This window comes from Anguilla anguilla, chromosome 8 (genome assembly GCF_013347855.1).
Source record: "Anguilla anguilla isolate fAngAng1 chromosome 8, fAngAng1.pri, whole genome shotgun sequence".
NCBI lineage: Eukaryota > Metazoa > Chordata > Actinopteri > Anguilliformes > Anguillidae > Anguilla > Anguilla anguilla.
In genome coordinates this window covers 32,487,496-32,508,274 of record NC_049208.1, presented here as the reverse complement: position 1 = coordinate 32,508,274, position 20,779 = coordinate 32,487,496, and the positions used below count along the sequence as shown (strand labels likewise).

Genomic DNA, 20,779 nt, shown 5'->3' with positions numbered 1-20,779 from the left:
AGTACGTAGCTCAAGGTAACCGACTAAAATGTCTAGCAAACAACCTTCTCCATCAACTTTTGAATACTCCCCTTCCTAGTTCTAAAATATGGAAAAATAAAACAGAGCTTAAAATGAACAGGCAAGCACAAACTATGCTTATTGATTTTCAAAAAGTATCCCTTGGTGCTCCTATGGGAGTGCTGTGAAAAAGGCACAAGGCCCTGTTCAGCCAATTTAGAATTCAAATTAGACATTTGCATCTAGCCAATCGTAAAGTAGTTTCATATTTTTTAAAAGTCATAAAAAGTCACAACTTAATTTTTCTCAACCTCTCATTGGGTGGCCAATATTGGGCTAGGTCAGACAATTTTAAATGGGATGGATCAGAACAGTAAATCAGTGTAATCGCTTTTTTCAGCAATTGTGTTCGTATTACAGACATTAACAAACTGAAGAAGGCCCCGTGAACGAAACAGCAGCCTTTTGAATAAGGTCATGTATTTATGCTGACATGTCAAGTTCGACTCTCTGAAAGTTCTGACAAATATCCGTTTGTGACCTTCTCCAGAATAGTTTGCATGTCCCTGGCTTGAAACAATCCCATGTGACATGGATTAATAAGCAATCCCACCTCCGACAGTTAACCTCTGTCTCCAATACAGTTAACCATTATTCACTTCCATCGACATTGTGGTTAACCTTTAGTCAAGTGCTCTCCAATATGGTCGCATGAAACAGTCTCACAGTATGGGACTGCATTACGTGTGTTAATTACTGTACCCAATGGGTTTCTGTGTTCTCTGAAAATATAAATAATATATATCATATAACTCAATTATATCTGGAAAGGTGTATGCTGTTTGGCATTGCCTGGTTGTGTACTGCTCTGTCACCTAAGGCAAAATGTGGGCCAGTATGACCTCAGTATTCTGGGGGAGAGGGCACTCACAGGGAGTCCGGAGGGGCCGGGTGGGCCTTTGCTGTCCTGGGTGCAGGTGCACGCTTTGGGCATAGCCGGGCAGTCTGCTTCCACTCGCTGAAACACACAACCACACAACCGCTAGTACACACACATCAGAACGCAATGCAGGCAGGACATACACTGTATAACACACTACAACACTATCAGTACAAACATAACCAAAGACTGTCAGCACACAAAACATAAAGACATACACACACACGCAGAGTTGCGTTTACCGAATCTAACTGTAGATTTACCAGACAATTATGCTTTTGTAACAATCTGCCAAGATCCACGAAGGACTAAACTGCCATTGAGATAAGACTCTAAACGTGTGAAAGAAAAAAGATAAGGCTTCTTATCTTACAGAGGATTTTTTTAACAAAATGCCAGTCAGAAGTTAATGCAGACGGTGGATGATTCGCCTGAAGTTGCACACACACGCAGAGCCGGTAAGTGTGTAGACCTTAAGGCTGGGAGTGTGTTCCTTCACAGCTCAGTGACGTGTGTGCATTACCTCTGCTGCGATGCCTTTGGGCCTCAGGTTATTATTCTCACCTCTGTTTCATTCGTCTGTCAGCAGCAGACAACCTTTCCCTGGCCCAAAGCAGTAAAACACATCACAACCCTCGGCCAGGAAACAAACAGCGACATCAATAAACCTCCAATCGCTGCACCGCTTCCCAATAAAAAAAGTGCCCTTAAACGGCGGTGTGCCACAAACGCTTGATGCAGCCAAGCTTAAACACATCTGCTCTTCTATCAGTGCCGCTGACGGGTGTGAGAAATAGCACGGGCTGAAAGACTGAGCACTGCCGCTGGATTAGAGCCGAAGGTTCATTCGGAATACTGAAAAGAATGCAGTGAGTGCGCGGGGCGTTTGGAGTGTCCCAACTGCGTGATGCTGTCGGGGGGTCGGTGTGCGTGTGCACGGGCTCTGAACGGGACGGCACAGGGGGCGCCAGCTCTCACCAGGCCCGGCAGCTCGCAGCACTTGTCCCGGCTGGCCCACGAGGTGCTGCAGACGATGTCGAACATCTGGAGCTGGAACTGATGAGGAAAACAACAAACGCACGTGAGCATGTCGCGCGCATGATTCACACACTGGGTATCGCTTGGATGCAGGTGTACATGGAAGATCACAGTGTTTTTGGTTGCGGTGTCTGCAGATTTCTGTGGTTTCCTCACAGTCAGCAGCCAATTTAGGCCTGGAAACCAGGTGTGGGACTCTTTAGCCATTAATTGACTTCAATTAATCACTTGTGCTGTAAACACACTAAAAACTAGGAGACACTGCGGCCCTCCAGGATTTAAGTAACAAATTCATGGTTTAGGTTGAACAAATAGGAGAGAAACAAATGTTGTGGCCTATTAAGAATGCAAAGGGGCTATTAATTTCGAGCTATTAACAAATGAAGCCACATGCTTAGATCTTGCTCCACAGGAGACAAGTACAGTGACTTTCACCTTCCTTTGACCAGTTACATCATATTCCTTTCAACAGCTGAGCAGCCCAATTAAAAGTGATTCGTTTCACAAGGCTATGGCAAAACAAACAAGAAAACATCAAGAAAAAAATACTATCACATATGCTTTGAATAAACAGAGTTTTTAACGAGTACGTAATTAGTGAACGGTGGAACTGAAAGCCCTCATTGTATTGCAGGGGGTGTTTATGCAGTGCATATTTCCAGTTTAGCATCACATTCTGCTCTCTTCCATTTGGATGCACATGAGGGGAATGAGATGCTTCATTCCAACACACGGACTGAAAGACAACTCTTCTGGGCTCACTGCATGAATTGACAGATTTCAAGAAAAAGCTGTCTTTCAGTGACATAATACCAACTCCATAGTGCTCACATCTCCACCACTGCACTTAAAAATATGTACCATGTGCAAAAATAACACTATTAACAATTCAACTATTAACTATTTTTATCATCAATTGCCATCTATTATATACTACTGCCATCTATTAATCACTGTTAAGCAGCTACTTAACCTAACTTAAGGATTATCTTATCTTATGTTCCAAATAAAACATTAATATATGCCAAAATGGCGCCTGGCCTTGCGGCAAATATTCAATGTAAAGTCAACTCTGATAGAGTACTTTAAAATCAAACAGGAAACATGTGGTCCCTACCCTGGCAGAGCTGATTTAAAATGGAAAATGTTGCTGTGCTCTCACCACAAGGCTAATGTGAGGTGCATGAAAAGCACCTTTACCAGTCGGAAAAGATCTGGCAGCCCTGGCCCTGCTGTCCTCAGCGTGCCTCAGTCACACTCACCGGCGCCGAGTTGTCCCTCTTCTCTCGGGAGCGCACCATCCTGCCCAGGACCTCCACCCCGTCCATGGTGATGTTGCCCGCCGCATTGATGGGCTTCTCTCCCACCAGCTTGCAGTCGATGACAGCCCTGGCTGAGGTCTTGCTGATGGCCATGTGGAGCTACAAGGGGAGAGAGAGCACACTGTGGTTGGAGGATGAAGTAAAGATATGAACAGAACAAGCAGAATGAGCAGCTCCTTCGTCATCATTGAATAGAGACATCAAACTAAATGGCAGTTTTGAATGGACTGCTATGACTCATGGAACATCTCTTGAATTTGACCTGAAAAGACTAATTGGTTATTCATGATCTTTTTGCTCATTTTCTTCTAATCATCATTAGTTAAATTTTCTATTCCCTGAAACAGAGTTTGAAAACCAGGGGCAAAACTGCTAGAAAACTAAGCTTGTGAACAGATGGTTGCAAAATCTAACTGGCAAAGTAGCTCTACTCATACACAAAACATGATCACAAACAGTCCTTTGGTCAGAGTTTTATTTCTGTGGATTTCAGTGATTTTCAGAGTGGAATAATCTCCACATTAAAATTCACAAAATGCCTGAACATGAATAAATACATTCAGCAGAACAGATTTCCGCTCTACCACCCTCCTGAATATTTTCTATGTCAAGTCACTAATTTCTGGATCATTCGCCTGCAGTACATTATTTGCGTCCAGTAACTGAACTATGAAGTGAACATGATTGATAGGAACGGGAGAAAATCTAGCATACATTAATTCTTGCTTGTGAAGACAAAGGATTGAACCTTTGAAAGGAACACAAAATGCTACATGTTTTTGTGTTTTACTCCCATGAGATACAAATCTATCCCGGTATAATTCCACTGCCAAAGTGACACATCTGCTCATTTCACATAACAAAGGAATCTCAGCTCAGTCTGCTGTTTCAGACACTCCCGCTGTTAAATGCGTTTCGGTTTGTTTGCTTCTGGGAGCGTGCCTGTGAGGTAAACCGGTGTTTTTTGTTTTTTTTTTCGCAGAGAATGCCTGAGATGCCCTCTGACGGGGCACTGCCCGAGCACGCCCGCTCCTGTTTGCTGCTCTGCCCGAGCACGCCCGCTCCTGTTTGCTGCTCTGCCCGAGCACGCCCGCTCCTGTTTACTGCTCTCGGGGCGCGGGAGCGTGACTGATCTCCGCTCCGGGACTTCTTCCACGGCCGCCGCTTCGCCTCCGCGTTCCGCGCGGAATGAAGCGCGAAACCCGGCCAAGTTACAGGACACCAAATCCCAGCCCACAAAATCTTACGCAAAGCTGATAAGCCCCCAAAGAAAACTGCCTATCAGAGATTTGGGGAACACCAGCCAAACCTTTCCTGCCCCCAGGAAGAAACGAGTTTAATATCATTACAAAATATGCTGTTATTCTAGTCTCTTTTACCAAAACAGCACACACACAGCCTCAATGAATATATTAAGTTTTGAAAATTAAAACATTTTTAAGGTTTTGGAAAACGTATACAGAGTAGGCTGTTCTCAGATCATTTTTAGTTTAATCTGACAGAGCATTAAGTGCTGTAAGCATACAAATAAAGCTATACAAATCCATACCCTAATACCCCGTGGAGAGCGATATGCTGCTGAAATCAGTATTTCCCAAACTGGCTCATAGCAGTAGCACCTTGTCATGTGCTTCAGAGAAATATGCTGTGGAGAGAACTCCAGGTAGAAGGTGAGTATGTGCTAAGACTGAGAACCCATTTCTGCACCTTCTCTTAATCATAAAGGAATAGATATCTGAGAGTTACAGATATTGGTAACGGTACATAAATCACTGACCCCTGTCTATGCAGTGGTTTTAGGAGAATCCCTGTTTTGAACAGTTTTCCAAGCCCAACAAATAACATTTAGCTGTTATATGCCAGACTGCAAGGCCAGGCTCATACCATGCGAAAGGAAGAGCCTGAAGCATTTAAGCAAGTATTAAATTTGTGCTTTATTTTTGAAGAGTGGTATAAGTCAGGGCTGTCTAGAAATGATGGTTTAAACCAGGCACCAACAACACAAACTAATTGTGATTTCAGCCTTTTATAATTTACACAATGAGCCATATATGGATTTACAGTTCTCTCCAAGCAGCTACTGCTGACTAATTCTGCTGTATTCAAATTACATTCTGCATTTTGTTACAAGGGTAGGGCTCATGTGAGGCCAATGAGAGAGGAAAAGCTCATCTCTGTTTGAGAGCTCCACACTCAGATGGCATCATCGTGGGTTAGCTTGATTAAAAATCAGCAGGCTCTCAGAATATGAGCTGTTAGAATTCCAGAGTGAGCACTGTTTGGCCCTCTGTGCATGCAGCTGCTGAAAAGGGTTCTCTAGAGGTTTCTATTTTGTCCAAGAGGGCAGCTACTGCATATGGAATCACTTCAGCAGAGAACAAACAAAAAAGAACAAAACAAAACTATTCAGTAAGTTCCCAATGTGGCGCAGTCTCTCCACCAGAGATGGATTGTTACCCACGAATGGGATAACAAACTCCAAAGACCAGCATTCCACAGGGACAGGAACTCAACTGCATATCACTGATTTGAAGAATCTTCAATCTGCACAACATGCCAAAAACCACCAAAGGTGTGAATAGTTCAGATAAGACTGGTCTGGCTGTGTTTAATATCAAAACACTGGCGAAACAACACAACACTACAGAACACTGACCTTGTGAAAACTTCCATAGAAGAGCTTTTTGATCTCTGGCCCCTCAAAGGTCACTGTCTGGAACTCTGACTTGTAGTCGTAGTTGAAGAATGTGAGGGTTTTCCCACTATCTGTAGTTAAGATGGAGACAGATCGGTATGCCTTGTTAGCAAAGATTCCAACTGTTTACACGGCAAGATTGGTTTACATTGGCATGAGTTCTAAGAAATGCTATTTAACAATTCTACATCAATGTAACCCATGTAATAAAAACTTATTCCTTTCAGATAATGGCCTGAAAATGCACCTTACAGACTGTCATAAGGATTATAATGGTCCTCATTAAAAGACGTGTGCCATTTTAAGAATCTTATCACACAGAATTGCGGGAAAAAAATTCAACACATTTCTAGTGCTACCCAGCCACTACCTGCAGAGAGAATCTGAAAAGGAAAGTGTTCTAAATAGCAGCAATCAGAGAAGTGTGATACGCATTCATCTGTCTCTTCCAGAGAGTTCCTTTGACGCAATATTAATGCAAGTGCCCCACTCACTGTCCAGGATGAGGCCCACCAGGGGCTCGTTTTCTTTGTTTAGGACTTCCCACAATGCAAAGGGCTCTTGGGGAGTTTCAGGGAGCAGACGAAACAGCACTGTGATGGTGTAGTCAGACGGCAGGCCTTCGGGGTGCAGGTACCTGAGGAGTAACGGACAGGGGGCAGGACGTTCTGATGACAGCACCCAATCACTTACAGTTATACCATACACACCTACAGCTAGTCTCGCCTGTTAAAATGTATTTTATCTATGTAATACTTTCAGTAGTCCATCTATCCATCCATCCATTATCTATACCCATTTATCCTGAGCAGGGTTGCGGGGGGTGCTGGAGCCTATCCCAGCGTGCATTGGGCAAGAGGCAGGAATACACCCTGGACATGCTGCCAATCTATTGCAGGGCACACTTTCAGTAGTAGGCTATAAATTGGTCCCACAGTCTAGGGCACATTGTAAAATAATAACCCTTTTGAGAATAATTCTTTTTTTTCTATTTGACCTGTGAGACTACAGATACAGAACAAATTCCTTTATAATGCCAAGAGACATCACAGGAATAAAATGAACAACATTCCCTCAAGGCAACATAAATCAGATAATAAATTCTGAAACAAACACACGGGCCTGGATTCAGTCAACATTTACCAGTAACCCTGACTCACAAAAAGGCAAATGTTGGTTATTTCCTTCACTACTAGTACCAATTACTAATTGGGGAGTTATGTACCCAAATTAGCTCCCCAAGAGAAGCGAAGAAAAAAAAGAACAGTCATAGTTAATGACAAACCTTAATTTGCTCTAGGTCATGAAACTTACAAACTTACAATAGAATCAGATACAAAATAACTTCAATTCTGTTCAATTTTTAAAAAAGACAATTAGAAGCAAGGATTAACTATACATAAATATTTTACTAATTTGGACCAGAAAATGGTTACATCACATGACTCTCACTAACCTAAAAACCATAAACTCATAATTGATTTTGGTCCTTGTTTTCTCTCACTATTCCCTATGTAACCCCCATCCATTCCCTGTGACAATGCATACTTTGTGGGCTGGGAGATGAGGGCATCCTTGTGCAGCCTATAGCAGGGGAAGCTGTTGAACGTCCCGGGCTCCATGGATACGCCCTCTACACCTGCATACTGGCCACTGACCAGTCCGAACATCTCCATCATCCGGAAGCCTAAGGAGGAAATGACAAAATGCTCCTTCACCAAGTAGAACTGGACCACTGAACGGATGGCTATGGGTTTAAATCCTGGGAGACATAATGCTGAACTATCACTGATACACATTGTACAGAAAAAAAGTTAAACTGTTTTCCTTTTGGGGTCATATAAGCTCTGTAACAGCTGAATTATCACTGAAGTGTTTACTGTGTGTCTAACCGTAATTGATTCAGTTAACATCTGGGCATGAAACTGGGCAAATGACTAATTCAGTAATAGATGCCCCGAGGACTGTCTTTCTGTCATTCTTACTATAAGCCTGACTACAGAGCTTATGTACGACAGGCTGTGGAAGTCTGCATTGCTGATTCAAAGTCAATCCTGACATCAGGTACACAAAGTAATAATAATTACTGAAAAATGAAAGGGAACTGGAAGGGCTTCACTTTCTCCACAGCGAGTTCAGCATCATGGACTTTCAATCTTTGAATGTCTAGAGTTGCAAATCTCATCTGTGGCCATAGATTAGTACTGTCTGTTTTTCTCCAGGGGTCCGTTTCTATAGCAGTCATTTTCTATGGCGGTCAGTCCATCGTCTAAGGTCGCCATCTTTTCTCTCACCTGCTAAGGTGCTGCCACTCATCTGGACAGAGGGACACGCTAGAAAGAGAGGTTTCACGTTAAAACGCTACTGCCAATGATGATATTCAAAAGCCATTCCATCATATTTATTCTCCAGCAACAATAAGTTACTCGCTCTTCGGCAAAGAAAACATTTCCCCAAGTGCACCTAAAACCAACACGGCACACTGCTGTGACCTATCAAAAACTGTCCCACTGCTAAATCTTGAATGAGTTCCAAGGCAGCACGACATGACTCACTTGCTGAGGCAGCTTCGCAGACGAAGGTCACCAGCTGCTCCTCGATCTTCCTGAAGGCGTCTAAATCATCAACGAAGAAGACGTGCCTCTCGCTGGGCCTGCTGGCGATGCTCACCAGCTCCCCGTAGTCTGCGTCCGCGAACCCGATAGCGAAGACGATGTAGCCTGAGGGGCCAGCGGCGATCGAAAGCAGGGGGGTGAATGAAACACAAAATGGCCGACCTTAGGTGGGTGGAATGGCCTGCACTTATCATTCAGCATTCTCATGTTCTCACAGGTTATGACCTCTTAAATGCAGTGGGGAATGCAACACATTTCGGAAGGATGCACGTTGGTTGCCGCGGGTTACGCACCTTCCATCTGCATCTCCTTGGAAACCTTATTGACATCGTCCTGAGACCGGCCATCTGTCAGCACCACCAGTACTTTGGGGATGCCCCTCCTCATGCCCCCCTCCACAGTGAAGATGAAGTCTTTAACGTGTTTGATCGCTCGTCCTACAGGGAGGGAGAGAGAGAGAGAGATGGTGGTAATACCATAAATAATCTTATAAAACTATGTCTATGTTAGTTAATAAAATGTGAATTGAATTTTAAAAAATTACATATACACTATATTATTGAATATATTTTAAAATATGTGTTTATTTACAAGTGAAATCTGCTTTACAGTTGAATTGGTACATTCTTGGCGAAGCGATAGTCTTTCAAACAAATTGGCAATACAAGTATATACTGTTTTTGGGTGCTGCTTACCTAGTAACAAAAAAGCTTTGTTACTGAAGCAAAACTGCATAATGGAGGCAATCACTGGTGTTTCAGTTGACTCATTTGACAGAAATTCAGTCATTTTGCATCAATTGTCTCCAGCCATGGTGACTCAGCATAGCTCAGCACTCACAATACAAATATTAAAATAATGACTCAGTTTTTTTGCTTTCCTGAAAGCCTTGCTTTGTTTGTATGATTGCGTGATTGTTATGGCTAGTATCTTTTTATAATGGCAAGGTTGGACCATAAAAATAACTCACCAGACCGAAGCTGGACATCACTGCATCTCTCACTGATCTCTCTACAATTTTAATGTGCTGGCTGCCAAAAATAGAGGCAGACAAGCTAAAACTAAGAGTCCTATCCACACAGCTCTTCAAATGTCACTCCATTTCCATTTATTTTACCATCTGTGTAATCACATCTGAGTAATTCAAAATGCACTGAAAAGACCACATTTGGTATACAGGCGCACACACACACACACACACACACCTACACACACACAGAAATACATGTACAAGTGCTGAACATGCAGGAAGGCAGATGAACACAGGATATACATGCATACACACATTCTTACACACAGACACACATTCTTGCACACAGACACACATTCTGAACACATCCCCGCTCTCAGCACATGCCTGTCTTGGTGTTTCCTCCCTTGTACTGTATGCGCTGAATGGCCTCCAGCAGGCTCTCCTTGTCATTGTAAGAGTTGAGCCTGAACTCCGTTCTGGCGTCATCACTGAACTGAGCGATGGCCACCTATCGGGGGGAAAAGGAAAAGCCCTTTAAGGGGGATGCTTCGGGCACGACCACCATCACCCGCTCTCTGAAACGGCCCTTCAGATACGACAGGATTAATCTCTACCTCCATGTTGTTTCCTTACTACATCTGTATTCTGTATTGAGTCTCACTAATCAAAACTCAATCAACATTTGCACTTTACTTGGACAGTAAGATAAATACAGTTCGGCATTCATATTTTGGTGACTTTTGAAGCAAGATGTTTAAGTTTTAGTTTGACCTAACTGGACCATCACCAATGGTCTAATACAGCACCCAGTCTTTGTTCATTTCAAATCTATTAGGCATTTAAACTGCTTTTCCTTATTGGCTTTCCCAGCATAAGACCTGCAGGCCGCAGGTCCACACAAATGTGCTGAGCTCTATTGATGTGCAGTAACCACACGGCGAGGAGGCGCATTGGTGGCCCATTTCCTTCCACATGAGGATATTGACAAAAGCCTTTCCTTCTCATTCACAAGCCTGGTTGAATAGATAGTGCCGGACAATGCAGTCTGAAGCTCTCGGGATAAACGTGACAGTCTCTGCCTGACAATCCAACACCCGATCTTACAGCCACCTCCCCCTTGCTCTCGATACGGCAAGAGCAGACTGCTACACTTCAACCATCCCTGCTAATCCAAACTAGACCTTATCCAGACCTTATCGTCTTAATCCATTTTTGTCAATTGGATTGCTTGCATTTTACATCGTAAAATTAATCTACAAAGCAAGACTATTTGACAGATTGAGGGCAAATAATATGTTAATAAGCTATATATAGCTCAAATTACATTTAGAAATATGCCGCGGACTATGTTAAAGCATCTGACTTGTGTCAGAAGCAGCGGACCAGCCCCACCGTCCGCGTCTCCAGGGTCTCACCTGGGTCCCGTCCGGGCCGATCTGATCGAGCGCGCCTGTCGTGCTGTACAGGAAACGGATGATTTTGTGGAAGTTGTCATCGCCGATGCTCCAGGACCCGTCCACCAGGAAGACCAGGTCGGCCTTGGCCGCTTTGCACACTGAAAGGGCGGAGAGGGAGAAGGTTGGGGTGGGAGTCGGGTGAGGGAAGAGAGCACAGCTGCCCTCTTTCCCCTCCAACCCCTGCAGAGATGAGAAGTGATGGAAAATCCCCACGGCAACAATATCAACACCTTACATCAAACGCAGCCAGTCGATGGCGGACTTTTTACCGTTGGGTCATCTTTTTTTTCCCTCACCAGAGCCCTTTTGTCTTTGAATTTTTTTTTTTTTTTTGCGATAAGAAACATTTCTCGTCTTCTGGAGGGAAATCAAACAAAAGCCAATGTTTCTCTGATGAGTCCCGGGTAAACAGGACGTACCAGCAGGGAAAATGGGTTGTATGGATTTCACCTGAAAGGACTTTGCAATTAGCTTTAATGAGGATGTGACCAGAATTCCACAGGAAGGTGAAACAAGAGAATGCAGCCATTCATTTAAAGGCAAGCGCGCTTCACCCTAAAGCCCTGCGACTGCCTTTCACTGAATTCACAATATTTCCCACATTATCGCTTGAGTAGTCCTACGTTCAAATGTGAATTAAGGTGCGATTAACAACGTATTAAAATCTACATTTCACAGTACGTTGTACTAGGGATGTATCCGAATCCGAATACTGTATTTGGGAAAGCACGAATAATGCGATGGAAACAGATATTTCTTCTACACGAAGTTGCTCGTTATTATTCGTATTCGGAAAAATTATTCGGAAAAAAAAGTCAGCTTCATGTCGAGTTCTCATAGCCTCTATCTAACGTTTCACGGGCAGAGAGAGAGAGAGAGAGAGAGAGAGAGAGAGAGAGAGAGAGAGAGAGAGAGAGAGAGAGAGAGAGAGAGAGAGAGAGAGAGAGAGAGAGAGAGAGAGAGAGAGAGAGAGAGAGAGAGAGAGAGAGAGAGAGAGAGAGAGAGAGAGAGAGAGAGAGAGAGAGAGAGAGAGATTATGTTTCTTCAAATCGATTCATATCATTGTGGATGGCCACTAGATAAAAATGCCTATTCTGTTTGCAATATAGGACTTTGATTTCACTAACTAGTCGTTTCATTTACTACACATTATTGAAAAGTGATCGGTATATTCTGTAGTCGCCCCCACCGAGTCAGCGCAAAGCAGGCAGCGGGCTGAGACCGTTCCCGGCTATCACTCAGGGAAACTCTCGCATAGAGGAGGAGGTGCGGGAGCTAGCGAGACACAAGCCTGGTGTGGCAGCTGGATTTCTTTCAAACCCCAGCAGCCTATACATCAAAATCAAGCTTTGAACCTGTATGTGTTAATTTCCTCCATTAAAAAACCCAGTCGAAATATTGAAAAAACCGACGTTTTACCTTGTATTTCAGTTAATATTCATCCGTTTAAGATGTAACATGCTGTAGGCCCTATGTATCAGTCATAGTTCTTGGCTATAATGAACACGAAATCCAGCCACCAAGGGAAAATATGAGGACATCAGACGTTTTGTAGTCTATCCAAACTTAGTTCAGTAGGGGAAAAAATAAAACAAAAAAAAGTTAATGTAGGCTGTAGGTTATATGTAATTACCTTTGTAAAGTAATAATTCACGTTTCCCGAGCGAACTGCAGTAACATTAACACATCAAGAAACGCGAACGCAGCATCATTGAAATTTAAGATTATTCCCTTCAACTGAAGAATATGTTTCTATATTTTACTGTAAATAGTTTCTATTTCCAATGCAAAACATAAGATTTCGATTTATAAAATAATTTTTTCTGTTTATGCTTGTTCAATGCACCCCAGTTAAAGGGGGGGGGGGTGCTGGGGTTCAGACAGTTCATAAAACTTTGTTTAGTTGAAAATAAAAATAGAGAGAGAGAGAGATGAAATGTATGCCATTGCATTGCCAATGAATATTAGGTTTAACGTGACTTCCGGTTTAAACCACGCCCACTTACTGTATTCTATCCGAATACACATACAGATACAGACAATTTTGTTGGTTGAACGGATACAGATACAGATACAGATAATGACATCTCTGCACACCCCTACGTACTTGACGACACTAGTAACATCAAACGGAGATGTGCTGATTATGTCATAAAAGGTTTTGACTGAATTTTACCAACTTACCATATTTCAATCAAAAACAGGCAGCATTTTTTTGCAGGCTGTCGAGAAAATAGGCAAAAGAGGGGTTTTCCTCACCTTCTCTGGGCTGAGGAATGGTGGGTAGGGAGGTTGTCGGGGGCACAGTCGGGGCTGCAGTTGGAACGGGAACTGCACATCAGGGAAACACACAAATCATAGTTACAGATCAGTTATCACCTGCACATACTATGGTACTGTTCCATTCCCTCGTTACAATAAACAAATCATTAGGTAATCAGATTGATAAACTAACAGCAAATTAGGTCTGAAAAACAAAGAAGAGAACTGGCATCCCTTCCACAAATATATTGTTCTCTGGTCCTCCTCAATGGCCAGTTCAGTTCAGTTTGTGCTTAGTTCAGTGATACACCTGACAGGTTGAATCTGGACAGTGCCAGCACCAACCCGTGGCTGAGAATCCCGCAGTGTAACGCGTGATTGGCCATCGCGGAAAAGGGCATGAGGGTTTCGGTCAGCAGGCTATCGCCATAGTGATGGGGCACCAGTGACCTACTGCCTTTTGTACTGCAGGAACCGCACAGCAAAGCAAGGCAGCTATACCCGAGTAGAAGGAAGTGATGGACGAACATCACATTTCAGAGGATACACATGCTAGTGTTTGACCTACTGAACTGATAGAGGACACTGCAATGATGGGAAGAGCTAACGGTTTGATTTGGCATCCCAAATTAGAGATAAAAAAATACAATTGTTCCCCAAACTTCCCATCGCAGCACAATTGACTGTTACTGAGATAAGTCTTCATTTCAGTTATAAAGTTTTTAAGACAGCAATTGAAATTTATTTCAAAATTTGCATTCGTAAAGTCAACAGAAACAGTTTATTTGTATTAAAGTTGGCTACTATTAAAACAGCACCTGCTTTTAAGAAGAAAATACACAAAAATCAATAATGACCCTGCAACTAACACGATGACAGTGGGTAGCAGTATCACTAAATCCTAATGTCCATGTATGATTAAGATACTCATGTAATAGACTTATTTTATTTGAATGAAGTTTCGGGAGGAGCGAACGGCTGCGTTTCTGTGCGCCCTGCTGATGACATCGCTGGTTCACTGCAGCAGTAAATCAGGTGGCTGCGAGTGGTAGAAATTACATTTGATAGCGCGCTCTTGGGCTTTCCAGGAGGGAACACATGGCAATTTAGCCGGGCTTTAGTTTTAATTTGCGTCAAAACAAAGCAATAAATCTTGGTCTACACGCTGTGTGCAATCGTGCATCTCAATGCAAACACACATACCTGGGAAGGGGAGATGATAGCACAGGCCCTAGAGCAATTCTGCGGGCTTTGACAATGCCCCCCTCGAGACAGAAGTCAATTCTCCTACATGGTCTTATTGCTTCACAGCTGAAGCGCAATATTGTCACAGCATTGCTCTAATGTACACTGTCCAGGCTCTGGGGACACCGTATGAATACAGGGAGGCTGGCTGGCAGGCTTCGGCAGAAACACCTACAGGTTTTGCCCATGACGACGACCGCCGGTCCTTCAGTTTCCTGGAGCTGGGCGTAGACGCTGATTTTGTACTGGGTGTTGGGTGAAAGGTTGTAGAAGCAGTGTCTGGAAGCTCCGCCCCCCAAACTCACTTCTTGTCTTTGTCCATCTGAAATGATTCAAGTGTTGTCATTAACAATCCGCAGCCTGTCATGTTATTTTGAGCATGGGGATGTACTAATATCCATACTCGAGGTAGCAATGTTCACTTTACAGCTTGGAAACTTCATAGCAGATGCTAGCCTGGTAAAGTAAATAAATAAATAAATCATACAGGCACCCTGATTGATTTTTCATCTATTCTGAGTGCATTCTGTTTTAAATTTCTGGAGGTACTCAAAACAAAATAAGTACTATTACTGAGAAGATAATTGGGCTGTCAAAATACAGATGAAGATTCCAAACATCCAGATAGAAAAAAAATGATTTTTACAATTCAGGTTTTGTAATAGTTTTAAAACATTCATGTGGCTACTTGCATTTCAGTGCAACTTGTATTTGAAGATTCTGTCTCATCTCACAAAAAAGACAACCTTAAAATTGCTATGCTGTAAGCATCAAAATGTTATGTTCAGTTGTTCAAATGTATGCCTTCGGTAGGTTAAGACATTCCTACCATACATCTTTTAAGAAAGGCATGTTTAAATTATATTTCATTAACAATTTAAAGACCGTTTTTTGATCCAATTTTCGAAATTCTTAAGAGCTTGAATTAAGGATGACATTACTTTCGCATGATGATGAGTTTGCCTGTGGCTAGAATTAGCAGTGACTTGGATCCTGCAGCATGCTGAACAGGAGATCCGACTAAAATTGGGCAAGTGTTGTTCATTATCATCTGCCATTCTTACAGAGACTGTAAGATTATTCAAATATTAAGTAACCTACAGCCCATGGCAGTCTTGTGGTAATCTGACTATAGGGTCTTCCATGCAGCTGGCATCTTTTAATTCTTTATCCCTAAGCTGTAATTTCAAACCTTCCTTCCGGCAATTCCTTCATTTGGGACTAAAGGATTTTCTTTTCTAACTATGTGTGTATGTATAATAACTGTATTTCTTTCATATACCTTCAATTTGATGTAATTCAATATGCTGCTACTGCAAGCCTCAAGGAAGCTTGAACATTAAAGCATGACAGAGAGATGTAAAGACTTGGAAAAGTACAAAAGAGCCCTGGTTCAGTCACACCACAATGTTTGCCTTTAACTTTAACTCTTTTTTTAAATTTCTTCGACAGCAATCCGAGTTTTGAGATGAAAGAAACATTCTGTGCAGAGGGGGGAAAAAAAAGCTTAATGCTAAGTGGAGATGAATTAAAGGCACAGTATTCTGTGTTTAGACCGATTTCAGGACCAGATCTAAAAGCAAGAGAAGTTTCTCTGGCTGTTTATCAGGCTTCTGTGCACTCTGTAACTCCCAATGTGACCAATCCAGTATGTACAGAGTCTGCCTTTAAATGACCGAACAAAAGAGACGAGACTTCTGCATGAACATTACCTGCCTCAGAGAATACCCAGAGTTCCAGACCAGCGGCGCACCGACTTAGCAAGTACAAGGCTTAATGTACCTAATTCTTTAAGCCGTCTTGTTTGGTCCAGCAGCAGACAAGTGCTCATTGTGCACTGGACAAATGAAATAAAAACATTGCTCCTTCCCTTAGCAATGACATTACCCAGAGACTATTTTCAGTTCTGAGTGTAGTCTGTAGAATGACAATTAGTTTCACTTAAACCACTTTGAAAGGGAAGTCATATGGAACAATTCCTCGCTGTTCTGCTCCAAATTTTTGTTTTACTCTGTTTCTTAAGATAAGAACCGAGAAGCATAAGAACTACACAGGTTCAAAGCATCAAACACTTGAAACAAAAGCCCCATGAAAGATGTTTCTGTTCTTTGTTGCTTCATGTTTTTGAACAGACACAATGTGGCAGGCTACAATTACTTCCATTAATGCCACCTCATCTCAAATTAATCAGCAGGGCAAACAGAGTCCCTTTTTTTTGCTCCACAGCTTTAAAAAACATAACTGACTCTGCTATTAATGTCCCGTCAAACCACATTCTGATTAAATACCAAGACGGTGAGGAGGCTGTTAATTGTAATCACGGACACACACACACACACACACACACACACACACATCTACCCTCCCTCCAACACACACACGGGCCCATTCACAAACACACACAGAGACACACACACAAGCACTGCTGTAATATCTCCACTTAATCTCTTAAATAAAGCCTGTTACGTCCAATGCTCATGAGAGGAAGCCACTGAATGACAGATCTTATCTCAATATTGACAGAAATCTCCAGCTGTGATCAGACATACACACATACAGACGGGGACGAAGGATTAAGCAGATGATGAGATATTTAAAAACTGAACAGCTTAAAGAATCACTGTCAGACAGGATCCTTTGTGCAGAAAAATAAAGAGGAAATAAAACAGAAATCAACTGAGACAAATTTATAATGATGCACAATCCCTGTCTGACAGATAGCCAGCCTTTCCCTGGCAAGTCAACATCTAAATCTACGACACAGCCAGATTTGAATAATAGATATTATTCTTACAAATTATTCAGGTAACTGGGGGACAGAGAATGTGTCCTTGGGAATGCATTCATGAGGTGCTGTTTCTTACCAGTAAAAGTAATCCAGCAGACATCCCATCCCATTAGGGATTTGAACCAATAACCTTCAGTACTTTACACTGTTGGTGCTGTGTACCACACACACACACACACGCACACACGCACACACACAAGGCTCTCTCTTTAACAGCACTGCTATATTGGCAGAGAAACGTTAGCGCGTTAAGGCGTACTCACTGAGCAGGGACTCGATGACCACCCGGTAGAGGGAGGCGTGCCGGTGCAGCTGCCACTGAGCACACATGCTGGTCATGCGCACCTGGTATGTGTTCAGGTTGGTCACGCCCAGGTACACTGTGAGGGAACACAAAACATGTTCCTGACAGATTAGACCAGGGCCAAAACACACTTTAAAACAATGAGCAATACAGTCATGATGTATATGTTTCTGAAACAATTCCAATTCTGTTTTTAATTACAAAATTGTTTGTGCTTTGCCTTAATAAACCACACTTTCTGGCACTTACCTTCAATGCATGATGCTGACGACAGTATTGATTTAATTTAGCAAACTAGCTGAAATTAAATTAAATGAGTAATGAAGATTAAAAGGCTGGTTCCTGAACATGTTAAAGTTAATGATACAACAGACATTTCTACCATAAATTATGCCACAGATATTCAAGCGCTTGTGAATGGGGCAAGATCTTACAGAGAAATATCATTTTGTTTGAAGGGCAGGCAAAGAAAATGCTAATGAAAATATGCCAAAATAGGACAAACAACAAGAACACTCCTTTCAGTCTTAATGAAGTAATAGAACTCAGAAATATAATCTTCTTAATCTATTTTAATGACCAGTATATGTATGCATAAAGGGATTCAAGTCTGCTAGACATAATTGATGGAGCTCACTGTAGAACTAATTAGAGTCAACTGCATTATTTAAACATGTGCACATACAATATGCATACACCTCATGCAATGCATGATGCATACAGATGTACATGAAGCATACAGGTACAGCCCATGATTTACTGCAGTCAGCTTCCTGGATCCAACATTCAATTTTGAATACTTATTTTATAAAACTTAACACTGAATTCCAATTAAATAATTTCCCATGAACAAGCTATTGGTGCGCTGTTTATTTTAACAGATTTAAAAAAGGATATTCAATGCTCACACACTGCCAAGACAATGCTGTTTTGAAATACAGGCATTATTGGATTTGGGTGGAAGGTTATCTCTTCATGTTTGAAGAGAGTATCACAGACATATTACTTACTCATTCATCTAGTGATATCAAATTTATATGCAAAGTCATACGATTACACTCACATCCTATCTATATATCTGATATCTACCAGCATCTGTCAGAAGAGGACCTCAATCACTATACTGTATGTGAGCATCAAAGATAAAATTTTAAGCAGTGCTGTTTATCTGACATCACCATAGTCGTAATCTTATTATTAGAGCGAAATAAGACAAGAGCAAATTTATGAAAAGTTCAGTTGATTTAAAAGTCAACCATTAATACCACAGTATGATGTATGGGTAACTTTAAGAGCTTAACAAAAAGCCACAAATACTGCATTGTACTGTACAGTATCAATATTAGGCAAACAAATTAGGGATAAGTACTGCAGGCAATGGTTCAGGTGTTCTACAAAGGTCATACTGGGACATGTAAAAATCAGGCCAGTGTCTAAGCAGGCTGTTAGGAATTGTTTTCTAATAGGGCTCTTGGAACACACTGGATCTCACACAATCAGGTTTCTAATAGGGCTGTTGGAACACACTGGATCTCACACAATCAGGTTTCTAATAGGGCTGTTGGAACACACTGGATCTCACACAATCAGGTTTCTAATAGGGCTGTTGGAACACACTGGATCTCACACAATCAGGTTTCTAATAGGGCTGTTGGAACACACTGGATCTCACACAATCAGGTTTCTAATAGGGCTCTTGGAACACACTGGATCTCACACAATCTGTTTTCTAATAGGGCTCTTGGAACACACACACACACACAATAGCTTGTGCCACATACAGTTCACATGCTCTATGATCCAACCCTGCTGACAGGCACGGGGAGGTCATGTTTCGGGCCGGCCCCGCCATGGACTCACGTGTCTTGGCCTTGCCGGACAGCGCGTCGCTGGAGCCCGTGGTGTAGGAGGCGATGACCTTGACGCTGTACTCCGTCCCGCTCAGCAGGTTCAGGATCAGCATGGTGTTGACATCTTCGCCCACAAAGGTCTCCAGGGCAGGTCCTGGTGCTGCACACAGGAGACCATCAACACTCTGCCCTGCACTGGCCACACCCACCATGGACATTCACCCAATTGCGGCATTCTCAGTAATAATCATTTCCACTGGCTTGGATGGGGACTATTACAAATTAAAAAGCACAGGCAAACACACAGTCAAAATTAAAACTCTGCTTTTGGTGGCCCCTGCTCTCACTAAACTCAAGTGAATGTAGGTGGGTGAAATGACTTTCTCCTTTCTCTTTTCAAACAATACAGGAGTGCATGGTAATTTATGTCTGAGCTTCAATAGATTTCCCATTTTCAAAAGTGTTTTAAGCAATATTCTCCTCATAATGGTCTCCGTCACAACTCTAACTAATCACTGCTCTCTGGTCCCACAGAGTTGGAAACCGTTTGTCAAGTTGTGAACTCTTTCATTTCCTGGCACACAGTACTGCCCCTCACCATTTATCACAACCACCCATTTAAAGATATCTTTTACACAGCGACTGAAATTAATGCATTTGAAATGCGTCAATATATATGAAAAGATTGGTCTGCACTGGTACTTACCGGAGATTGGCTGATAGACTATCCTGTAGCCCATGGTTGGCGATGGGGGCGTGTCCCAGGTGATGCGGAAGCGGTTGTACCATTCTTCAGACACCCTCAGATTCCGGGGAGCAGAGAGAGGCACTTCACAGGGACAAGAGTTTCAGTTTCAGTCTTTATTCTCCCCAGAGGGCAATTCGTATGCAGCATTAAACAAACGCCACACTGCACATACAATAGAAGTAAAGGGAAAAGGCAGCGGCGTTAACAATATACCAGCTACAAACCAGTAATGAAATGTGGACAAACAGTAGGGCCGCTTGAGAAAGTTAGACTTCGGGAAAATCAGTGGTGGAGAGCAGAAAAGGGCTAGCACTTCAGCACTCAGTATAGCTATAGCATTGGGGATGAATGATCCTCAAGCCCCAGCAGTCCTAAATCTGGGCACTCTGTACAGACACCCAGAGCAGACGATGCAGATGAAATTCTCTGGACAGTGGACGAGATAGGTGATCGAATGAAACACGCTTTTCATATAACTTTATTACAGGACAGCTAAGCTGAATCACCCCTATAATCATTTTGCAGTTTTTCACTTTCTCTTC

The 20,779-nt window shown here is 42.5% G+C and overlaps 1 protein-coding gene across 4 annotated transcripts in view; it reads right to left on the bottom strand.

Moving 5' to 3' along the window:
- The window catches only part of LOC118233805 (collagen alpha-1(XIV) chain-like), a 73,121-nt gene that overhangs the window by 15,935 nt on the left and 36,407 nt on the right, over positions 1-20,779 (bottom strand). For all 4 annotated transcript variants that reach the window (XM_035429778.1, XM_035429779.1, XM_035429782.1 and 1 more), the window contains 16 exons: positions 20,196-20,318; positions 19,500-19,649; positions 17,599-17,715; positions 14,723-14,869; positions 13,300-13,371; positions 10,999-11,138; positions 9,968-10,091; positions 8,904-9,047; positions 8,551-8,715; positions 8,290-8,328; positions 7,544-7,682; positions 6,490-6,632; positions 5,957-6,066; positions 3,241-3,399; positions 1,919-1,996; positions 932-1,018 (listed from right to left, as the gene is read on the bottom strand). In XM_035429778.1, coding sequence (XP_035285669.1) covers positions 932-1,018; positions 1,919-1,996; positions 3,241-3,399; positions 5,957-6,066; positions 6,490-6,632; positions 7,544-7,682; positions 8,290-8,328; positions 8,551-8,715; positions 8,904-9,047; positions 9,968-10,091; positions 10,999-11,138; positions 13,300-13,371; positions 14,723-14,869; positions 17,599-17,715; positions 19,500-19,649; positions 20,196-20,318 — 1,937 coding nt within the window. The remainder of the gene's footprint in view (positions 1-931; positions 1,019-1,918; positions 1,997-3,240; positions 3,400-5,956; positions 6,067-6,489; positions 6,633-7,543; positions 7,683-8,289; positions 8,329-8,550; positions 8,716-8,903; positions 9,048-9,967; positions 10,092-10,998; positions 11,139-13,299; positions 13,372-14,722; positions 14,870-17,598; positions 17,716-19,499; positions 19,650-20,195; positions 20,319-20,779) is intronic.